The following is an 11,242-nucleotide window of genomic DNA, read 5'->3' on the forward strand; positions in this document are numbered from 1 at the left end:
TCCCTTACCTAGTATGAATTCATTAAGTCTTAATCCAGAAGGCTTGATAGGTATTCTAGCCCACTACCACTCACAGTGATAAGTGCAACCTGATGTGTGACAACACTGAACACTGAAGATGCAGCCAGGAATAGGTGAGAGTGTTGGGGCCCTCTCATCCTCACATGCAAGAGGATCAGCCCTGGAGGAAGCACTGAGATCCTTGTTTGAAGATAAATGGGTGAGAAGCAGCAAAGGATGCTCAAAGAATCCATCTCCCAACCCCAAGTGAGAAACACCTCTTTATGAGCCAGGAAAAAGACACTCATTAGGACAAAAGGGTTTTTTTTTCTTCTACCCTTCTAGTACAAGGTTGTCATTGCTTTGTCATTGCTTTGTTGGAGCACCTTGGTAGGATGGAACTGTAGAGAGTCTCTCGTGTTGCTGTTGCTGCTGATGTGTCTTTCTGAGGAGAAAATTGAAAGCATTTCCACTTGGGCTCCTATCTGAAGTCTGTCAAATGTGCTTTTAAATCAAAACTAAAAGAGCTTGTGGACCAAACAGCAGTGAAAAGCTCTTGTCCTCCCATAGCTGGAATTATACAACAGCATAAAAATATTTCCTAGATAAATTTTATATGACATTTTACAAGAGCTATTCAAGGAAATCAAAGCATCCTCTGTCTCATAGGCTTGATCATGCAATGTCAGGACAGATGTGTTTTGCTTCACACTCAATCCCTTCTTTTCAAACTATTTCTGACCACCTAACACAACAGCAAAATGAAGACAAAGAAGTATTCTGATCATGGCTGTGGCATAATGACAATTAGAAAGAAGACTTTTTCTCTGAAATCTGATGGAGGATGAGAAAGGGAATGAAAGTTGGTGACTCATCTCCCTTTCAACAAGACTGTTTGACTTGTGATTGCACCAGCTTTTATATTTAAACAAGCTCTTCCTGAGCATGCTGAAGTTTCTGGGAGAATTGACTGGAATATTACAGAATTTGTGCTAATAGCAAGAAACCCTAAATGCAGTGTACAGAAAGGAAGCGAAGTCAGAACTTCACAGTTTTTCTCCTGCTGGTTTGCAAACAAGGTGATGGGGGGAGAGAGGGCCTTGGAAAAGTAACAGCTGTCTCCAAAAAGAAGGGTTTTGCCTGAGGCTGGGATGGATAATGCAGAACCAGACCTCTCCAGTTCCTCAGACATTTGTGAGTTCAGGAGATGTGCAGGTTCTGTTTACAGTGGATCTTTCTTTTTGCTGTTGTGCAGTGGTTGGAAGTCAAATCACTGCCAAACAGTTATTTGATACTTGTGTGGGCAGTGTGTGGAGGTGGACCTCAGGCAGTCTAATACTGTGCTTGATTACCAAATACCCTGACCCACCTTCTGTGGGTCACAAGCTGCTGCAGTGTTGTGCAGACACAGGCAGCAACGTCCTCCACCCCACTGTGGGTGAAGTCCTGCTGGGTGGACTCAAAAACCAAACCCCTGATGCTCACCCCTGTGTGGCTGAATTTTGTTACCACTTCCATAAAGGATCTGAACACAAAGATTTCTTTTCTCCCTGCAACAGGCAGGATTTAATCTTATTAAAAGTTATTTACCTCCATCTGATCTGGTCACCTTGCCTGTCTTTTAAGAGTCAGTGCAGAGAAATAGATGTTTCTTGGTGTTGATCTTCTTCTGCTTTGGGATAAACTCCTGCTGTGGTCCAGCAGCACCAGCTTCCCTCCACTGGCTCAGAATAGAACCCAAGATATTTGGCTTAGATGGAGACATCTCTATTGCAGATAAAAAAATTCCAGGGAGCTAAACCTCACCTGATTTGTAGATTCCCAGAAGCAGTCATTCCTTATTGAACCCATCAGAATTATATTTTCCTAGCTTCCCTGTCCTTGGGACCCAGCCCTTGAGGCACCATCACTCTTGAGGAAGTTTATAAACAGGGGTCAATGTTTAAAAACAAGAAACATGTTCCCAGAGATAATAATTTAGATAAAGCATGGGAGGACAACTTGTCTAGGCATTTCCATTTGTAGAGCAGAACTGGCCAAAGACCTGAAACTTCACTCTAATCTCCCTCAGGAAAGGCTGTTAAAATTGTGTTCAGCATTCAGAGACACCTGGCTTTCTCCAGGGACTGTTAAATAGATTTCCACCAGGAAATGTGCCCACAGCTTAGTGAGCTGAGAGCTTCTGAAAGAAACAACCCTGGAAGACCAAAAGGCACTGAAGCAGGAACTAAACTAACAAAATGCAACGTCTTCACTGCTGTTTTGTTCTGTTCCTCCCTTTAAAGAATGTGGGCAAGGATCAGTGGAATAATGGAATCATTCTCCCAGGATTCATCTTATTAAATTGATTCTGGAAACAGCCTTGATAGAGATATAGTTTGTACTCCTCAATCAACAAAGTCATTCATCTTGTCCTGGCAAAAGTGTCTAAGAGTGCCAAGAGCCCTCTAGACACTTAAAATTTAATTAGCTGACCTCATCCTTTGCAGTAAGTTGAGTGGTACAAGAGAAGAATTAATAAGGCCAGAACCAGGACCATATTTGTTTTCCTTTCTCTCACCAGAAGACACTTACCTTTTCTTTAGTCTCTATTACAGTCTGTTCTTTATTTCAGATGAAACTGTACTGGTTCTTTCTCTAATGGCCTACCTGTTCACTGCAGGTATAGAGCTCATGGGTTACTCCCAGAAGAAATTGCAGAGTTCAAAAGGAGGAAAACTGAAAAACTCCTTGGCAAAAGAGCCTAGATCTGAGGTAGTAGCTGTAGGACAGTCCCCATGTAGCTCTGCTGTTTAGTGTCTGCTTGTGTGTTATTTGTCTGCATTTTACTGGTTTTTCTTCCCCTTTCCTTCTATTTTTCTCCTTTTAATTTTCTTTAAGTATGTGTTATTATTCTAACATGTCTCATTCAAGAGGTGCTTGGAACAGCAGCAAAGCTGTAGCCTTGTTGGGTGATTTCCTAGTGAATTTATAACCCAGTATCCTAATAATTCCTGAACAACATAGAGCATTACTAGGTTTATCTGCAGTGTATTACCAATCCACTCTATGTTGATGTTCATGGTGCCAGGAAGAGCCCGGTACATGGTAAACACAGACATAAAACTGGAGTTCAAGCCTGGAAAAATCCACATTACCTACTGTTGCTTTTGTAATGTATATCTCCTGCCTAGTGTAATTCCATACCTCATGACAGTAACAGGATGCAGCTTTGATATTCATCCTTATGATACTGATGGGTACAAGAGATAATGGATTTATGGTTTGGGTGGAATTTGGAAGTCACATGGAATATGACAGCCTGACCTGATCAAGTAGGTGTTATCAGAGCAAGGCTGGCATAGAAGCATGCACAGCCACATTTGCACAAGTGTGATGTCACCTGAAAATGATATATCAGCTGGGATTTTTGATAATATCTCTAAAACCAGCAGTAATGCTTCTGCTTAACTCCTCTGGATTAGTGCGCATTTCATGTCCACTCCCCTAACAAAGGAGGGGTGGATGAAAGCTCAAAGTACCTAGATATAGGCAGGTTACAAACCCCTAAGACACACCATATCAGGCTGATAGATTGCTATGAAGATTAAAGTTCCATCCAATTTTCTCACAAGGATAAAACCCAGAAGATAACTGTTGGCTGTGTTCCTTCTTCCCAAACACATATTTTAAAGATTCAGGGTGTGTTACCAGGCTGCTTTATCTCTCTTAACTGATATTTAAATTTTTGTCTGAAGTTCTCCCTATCAAGGACTTAAGGGCAGAAAATCCTCATTAAAAACATAAAATAAACAAAATTATTTGAATATGGGACACAATCTGAAGAGACCTGCATAAGCACTACCATATATGAACCCCCACTGCTAAATACAAGTTCTGAGGCACAGAAGACCACCCTGCTGATTTATACCTAGGAGTACAAGCTAATCCTCCAAGGCCAGAGACAAAGAGGATCTCACACTTGGGTTAGCCCTGCTTGACAAAACCTGTACATATACTGGTGTATAAGTTCTTAATACATCTATAACCCACAGACACAGACTTCCACACTGAAGCAGGCTGATCAGCAATACATATTATGGAGAACAGAAGATCCTCATTAGGCAATTTGGCTTAGTCCATTGGAAATAGCAGAAAAATCAATAAGACATGCATACCTGGATCTTTTCAATGGCCCTAGTTCAATCCTTCTTGTGTGCAGAAAGCTTTCAATGGAGGCAATTAAGTCCTCAACAGCCACTTATTCCCACATGCCTGCTTGGTGGTTTAGTGATGTTTCCAGCTAATCTATCTTAGAGGCTTCTGATGAAAGGGACTATGTTGCCAATAACCTTGTTTTTCCTTGATGGAAATAAAGGAGCATTATACAAGGATCTCAGATGTAGTGATCTATGGTCCATTCATACAATTTATGGTCCTTTTAGTCTGGGACCCTAAAAGGCTAAGAGTCCCATAGGGCTCTTGCTGCAGTACAATAGGGATGCCCATCTTGGAGTAATTATGTATTTTGTAGTATTCATCTGGCCTGAAGTCTAGAGGAAGGTCAAGACTGCTTCTCCTGCTCAGGAGTCAATCCTTTAACCTTGAAAGGGTGGTGGTGGACTCTGCTGTCCTTGTTGTATTCTTGATTTCAAAGAGAAGTGATGGTTCTGGCTGGATCTTGATAAAACCACTCAGCAAAACATGAGTAACACCGGAGTGCACCTCCAGTTACCTGAAGATAAAGCTCTGTGCTATATCATTAGTGACCCTTATCTTTTGTCCTGTGGTAGGGTCTGTGACCTTGACTTGGAGCTTCTAACCCACTCATGCAAGTGGGATTCAGCTCAGAGCACCATGGCTGTCACAGACACTTGTGTAAGGCTGGTAGATTAAACAACAGCTGAAGACTATGCAGGATGAACCATGGCATCAAATGCTGCTGGACAATATCCTCAGGCAGATGAATCCCATCCATAGCATCTTACAACACTTCTGAAAAGGAGAAAGGGATTTCTCTCTTTAACTTCAAAACACAGCAGAGAACTGTGTCACAGAGAGGTCAGTGACTCCTAGGATCCATTGATAGGTCTCAGTCTGTAGATGAGACTTAGACCCCATATAAGTCAGTCAGAATTCATTCTGGAGTTCTCAGGGGTGAGATTTCACCTGTGTGATTGGTAATGGCTGTATTTGTGGAGGAACCCACTGTATGTGTATCCTAGTACAATCTGTACTGGTCTGCTGACTTCTAGATGTGTAAGCATACAGGTAGTGTATCCTTCATGGAGAAAAGCACCAGCCTGGGATTACCCAAAAGTACCAAGGCTCAATATTTCAAGTTATTTTGTCTCCTTTTTCTTGTTTTTGTTTGTTTTTGTTTTGTTTTGTTTTGTTTTTTGTTCCTCAAGGATTTGCCTCTACTTGCATTCTGACCCCTCATCCTATGAACTCTGCTTAGTGACAGGAGATCCCTTGACATTCTTTCTTGTTCAGGAAATACCCAAATAATTGCAGCTTGCTGGCCAAACCATTGGCTAGCAAGGTGCAGCTGATAAGATCATATAACAAAAGGATAGCTTGGGTTGGAAGGGACCTTTCAAGGTCATTTAGTCCAATACCCCTTGCAATCAGCATCCTCATCATAAAAAATTTCTTCCTTATATCTAATCTAAATCTATCCTGTTTTAGTTTAAAAACATTACCCTTTGTATTATTTCTACAGGATACCTGCTTCATGTAGTTGGTTTTTAACCTATATTTCTACTCTAAAGTAATTGCACATTCATTGCACATGATGATGCTGTGTACAGTTTAAACCATACATTTATGTATATATACAACTATTTATTAGCTATTTCTTTCTAATCTCTATATAATAGCAATGGTGTTATCAGTAGGGATTAGTATTTAGCTTTTTTTAGTTTAAAACAGCTGGAATGATATTTTCTTCTATTATACACAGTAAATCTTATTCCATATGATGCTTTATCCATGACATGGCAGTTGTAGATTTGAGACCTTCCTAAAGCCCTGCCATTTGCTGAGCTTTTGGCCTCTTACAAGTCCTTGGTGTTTATTTTATCTCTGAGAGCTCCATTATGCTATAATGAATTTGCAACCCACCAACAGATGGTGGCCCAGAAGCTGGGCTTGACGAACCCTTCAAGTATTGCAGCAAAAGATCCACTTCAACTCCACCATTTAACATTTCTGCTTTGGCTGACACAAAATGATGCTAAATGAAAAGTCATGCCTTGGTGAGCAGGGTTGCTAACTCCTCTTTTCTTTTCTGTTTCACAGCTGGCCAGATGTACTGACCAGGAAATTGAAATCTGTCCTGAGGGACACAAAGAAGAAACTAAGAAAGCAAAGAGCTGGGAAGCATGAAGGAGAAATAAGTTTTGGAGAGGATGAAATCTGAGAAGAACATGACAAAGAACTAGTAAGATCAGGAGGGACACCGTGAAGCCAGACCAACAGAGCTCACAGTCTCCATTTAGTTCCCAGCTGGCCCAAAGCAGTTTAATTAATGAAGCTCTTAGATCTTGCAGAGGGTGAACCTGAGCAGGCAGATGAATCCTGACCATCATCTCTTGTGAAACTGGGCACCATCTCAGAGCTGTTTATGTGTGTGGGTTTGGGAGGGGTGCACTGGGGAGGAAAGTGAGGGTGATAATGATGGTAGCTCCCACTCTTCATGAGCAACTGTCACGAGGATGAACTCAAAGAATATTTTAGCTGGGTCTGCATGGAGGCACTAAAAAGTCCAGCTGCCCCTGGGCCTGAATTCAAACAAATCAATTCAAACAAATAATGCCAAATGCTAAAATGGTTCAACTGTTTTATGTTAAGTAGTTTTTTTCCTGTTGTTATTGTGGGAAGGTCTGGTTTCATGAAAATGAGTGCAATTGAGAAAAAAATGTTTTGGACAACAGCAAGGAATATTTTTACTCCCCCACAGAAATTTTGAATCAAAATGTTCTGTTCCTGTATGTCAGCTTAAGCTGAAATATTTTCTTTCAAATTGACATTTCAGCTGAAAATGCCAATTTAATGCTATTTTCAAAATGAAATAACAGTTTTGAATTGAAACAGTTTGGTATGAATCAATATTTGTTTCAAATGCCAAAATGAGATTCTGCTCAAAATGTCAAAATATGTCATATTCGCAAATCCCAATCTAAATTTCAAGAACTCATTTTTTTTGCTGTATACACACATATATACAGGATATCTAAAACATGTTAAGCTTTTCATCCCAAAGCTGGATAAAAATGGAATGCTATGATATTGCAAAACTGAGATGCAGTTCCATTAGTTGAGTAGTACTAATAAAATATGAACGTTTTTTCCTGCAAAAGTGCAGCTGAGGGAATGAAGAAAACATCATTAAAGCAGTGCAAAGCCTAAAACCCATCGCTCTTTTCCTCTCCAATGTCCAAGTGGTCTCTAAGGCACTTGTCTATAAAGTAAACCTCCCTGTGGGTAAAAGGTTTTCTGTAAAGGGTAAACATTTGGCCTGTAGGCACTTTCACCAGAGCACACTTCCTCAAAGTCAAATAACTTTGGTTTAGGGCCCTTCTTCTTCCAAGTTTTTTTACTGCTGCTCAACATCTGGCTCCTAACAACCTTCTGGGAATTGTTCTCTCTTCTGCAACGCTGAAGAGAAGAGTGAGTATGGTAACGTAATCAATATTGCCACCAGAAGGTGTTAACTGAGAACAATGAGACCTTTCTCAAGCTCAATTTGAACTCTTCTCACCAGACCAATCAAAACAGATTTCTACCATTCAGATAATAAATAAGAATCAACAAACACTTGGCAAGCTTTCATTAGATATTGAAAATATCATTATGAAACAAAGTGAGTCTGACTTCACAGAGTTAAGGAACACAGTATTTTCACAATTAATTCACTGTATCAAGTATAAAACACGCACTGTCAAAGATCTGTTTGAAGTATAAACATCTAAAAAGCAAAAACTGAAGGGAAATTCATTAATGCTCTTTAATAATGAGCTTTTACTCTGTGACGCCTGGTTTTGTAAAAGAAGCTTTTGCTTTTTTAGTGATGAGTTAATATTCCATGTGGGAGAAGTTGGCCCTTGAAGGACATCTGTCAAAAGGTTCATGCAACACTCAAGCTGTCAAACAGGGATTAGGAAAGCCTTCACTTTCTGCCCTGTGCTCACCTTCTGTTTGACAATTCATACAGAAAAAAAGTCCTATGGAAGAGACATGGAGCAGGTAGTTCTGACACAATATGCCTCCAAGTGCATTTCCAGAGAAGAATGTTAGCTGGATTGGTCTGTGCAAACATGGGTTTAAAATCAAACAACTTCCACATAATTTATGTCTTTTCCATTATTTTCCCATATGAAAAAACCCATCTATCATTGCTATCCTGTTGCAAAGCAGAGTGGGTCATATCAATCTGAATTTTCCATGAAAATGATTGAAACGATTTCAACCCACACTTCTGCACACAGTTTTGAATTCTTTCTTTAGCCTGTAGTCTTCTAAAAGAAACAGCATTCTTTGAATTCCTTTTAAAAATTAAGATAGTAAATCTGTGGGAAAGGGTAGTAGAGAAGCAAAGTTCTAGTAACTGATGACTTTAGTAATCCCAGGATAATTCATTATTCTCTTTGAAGTCAGTGGTAAGTTTTCCTCTTAATTTCAACAGGAAGAGGCCAAGGACTCATCCTTGGGTATGATTACCTCTGCTGTTAGAAATATAAAACCCACATTTCTATTTTCCTGGTATTGTTCTGTTTAGACTGATTTAGGTTCATTTATGAGATTTCTTCCCATATTGTATCTTTTTTTTATTATTATTACTTTGCTCCCAAAGCTAGTGTTAGAACGTTGTAATGAGGAAGATGTGGGCTGGAAGCAGCAAATGGAAATTTTTGTTACTCCACATCAGACTTCTCATGTGATTGTGGACAAGGCACTTGGTGGATTCTTAGGTAGGGAAGCACACATTGTAGTAACCATTATCAACAGAAACTTACTATATGATTGCTAGAAGTTTTACCACTAATGTTATAGAGTGAATTTTAATGTAATCATGCAAACCCACTGAGAGCTGGAGATGTATTTACATACAACAAACAGTATCTGAATATAGTTTGCATTTCATACAGTATTTTTAGCAATTTATAGCATATGACAATAAAGATCCTTGAAGACCTATCCCTCCACCTGAAAATCTCATCCTAGTTTGCATATTTACCTTCAGCTGACTTAGCTTACTTTTCATCTCCCTGTGAGGATAAGGCACCGATAGAGACCCCCTTTCACATATTCACTGGATTATACAGTAACTAAAAGCAGGTCTCAAGCTACACAAGCCAGTGGCAGGACAGTCAGGCAGAGAAGCTGTGAGATGCACAAAATCCAAGGAAGATATGGAGCAGCCACAGCATGGATGAGTGCCTAAACAGCTACAATGGCCCAGGTCTGGGAAAATTTCCCATGACAGGGCATGTTAATGTGAGGAGGGGTCAATACCACTCCCAACAGCATATTTCTCATTAAAAAATGTGAAGATGCTCCTCTGGGGTTTTCAAATACAGCCATGTGAATGCAGGAGTAGAGCTGAGGGTAAGTAATCCCAGGATAATTCTATGGTTCTATCCTCACACCCTCAATTAATCTGTCAAATAGATGCATGAGAGACAACACATCATCTGGCTCCTTTAAATCCACACAATGGATGTGGTCTGGCAAGGTCCTGTGCACAGGCAGACTCTTACCCACCTTCAGCTACCCACTCACACACAGTGGTCACCAGAGGGATGCATCACTAGGGGAGATGGGCTAAGGGTTACCTGCTGCTCTAGCACACATCCTTTCATTCCCCTTCAGCCAGGCCTGAAAGGCCCAGTGTGGCACTCACCACCAGCCTCATCTGTGTTAAAAATAATGGCTTGAGTCATATCATGGAATTATAGCATAGAATCATTTAGGTTGGAAAAGACCTCTAAGGTCATCAAACCCACCCATTAACCCAGCACTGCCAAATACACCATTGAACCACATCCCCAGGAGCCACTCTACATGTCTTTTAAACACCTCCAGGGATGGGGACTCTACGTCTTCCCTGTTCCAATGCTTCACAATCCTTTCAGTGAAGCAATTATTTCCTAATACACTACCTGAACCTCTCCTAGTGCACCTTGAGGCCGTTTCCTCTTGTTCTATTGCTTTTTATCTGGGAGAAAAGGCTGACCCCCAGCCAGATATAGCCTCCTTTGAAGTAGTGGCAGAGAGTGATCAGAATAAAAGAATACATGGGAGAAGGCAGAGAAACTACAGCTCATCATGCACAAACAGAAGCTGTGCGAAATGGTGGTGCTAGAGAAAGCTCTTAGGGGTAAAATCCAGCCTGATGAAGAGCTATAGGATTGCTAGGTCAGCTGTAGGATACAGAGAGTTTTATGTACAGGGAGGTTGGGTTAGCACATGGAGTTGCTAACAGACCTCCCGAAATGAAGAGAGCCATTGCACTAAGGATTACTTCCAGACCCTGAGTGATTGCAATCCTCTCCTCCAGCCTCCTGCAGCTGCAGTGTGAGCAGCAACACAAAGTGCTCCTAGGCCAGCAACTACTGAGACGAGTGAGCAAGGGGAGCTTTTCTGTATTTATCCCACACCAGGGTACTCCTCCAGCCGTTCTAAAATGACCAGAGGAGAGAGTTCTCTGAAGCAATTCAAACAGAATCCATGTTCTGTGCAGTGCAAGAAACACATAAAGCTTTTCCTTTGGTGCTCATTACTTTACAGCTGTTGGTATTAAATTTCATTCACCAACTTCTTCCTCATTTACTAGAATTTCTCACAATCTTTCCCAAGCCTGACTTCACAATATTTGCAGATGTCAGCATCCTGTGGTTCTCCTTCCTTCCCTGAGCATCTCTCAATTCTGCTGAACAGCACAGGACCCAGTGGAGGCACTATGAACAAAAGTTGTCACATGATGCATCCTGATAATGCAATTCTCTGCTTTGGTTCTTGACTCCACACCTGTCCTGATCCACATTTCCCGTTCTCTTTGTCATTACTTGGTGCAAAGTGTCTTCCTTTCCTGCACAGGACCTGTTGAGTCAAGAAAATTTTGTCAGATTCTCTTTTATTGACTGCTTTCACTGACACATTAAAATTCCTTTATTCAAAGGAATTAACCCTCCTTTTGCCATTTTCTGTTCTCAACTTGGGGTTGTCCTGAAGCCAGACTTGATAGCATAGACTTCAG

The 11,242-nt window shown here is 40.7% G+C and overlaps 1 protein-coding gene across 1 annotated transcript in view; it reads left to right on the forward strand.

The window, feature by feature from the left end:
• Positions 1 to 6,403, forward strand: part of GUCY2F (guanylate cyclase 2F, retinal) — a 36,960-nt gene extending 30,557 nt beyond the window's left edge. The window contains exon 19 of the mRNA XM_054518595.1: positions 6,283 to 6,403. Within this exon, the coding sequence (XP_054374570.1) occupies positions 6,283 to 6,403 (121 nt within the window). The remainder of the gene's footprint in view (positions 1 to 6,282) is intronic.
• The last annotated feature ends 4,839 nt before the right edge of the window (positions 6,404 to 11,242 follow it).

This window comes from Molothrus ater, chromosome 2 (genome assembly GCF_012460135.2).
Source record: "Molothrus ater isolate BHLD 08-10-18 breed brown headed cowbird chromosome 2, BPBGC_Mater_1.1, whole genome shotgun sequence".
NCBI lineage: Eukaryota > Metazoa > Chordata > Aves > Passeriformes > Icteridae > Molothrus > Molothrus ater.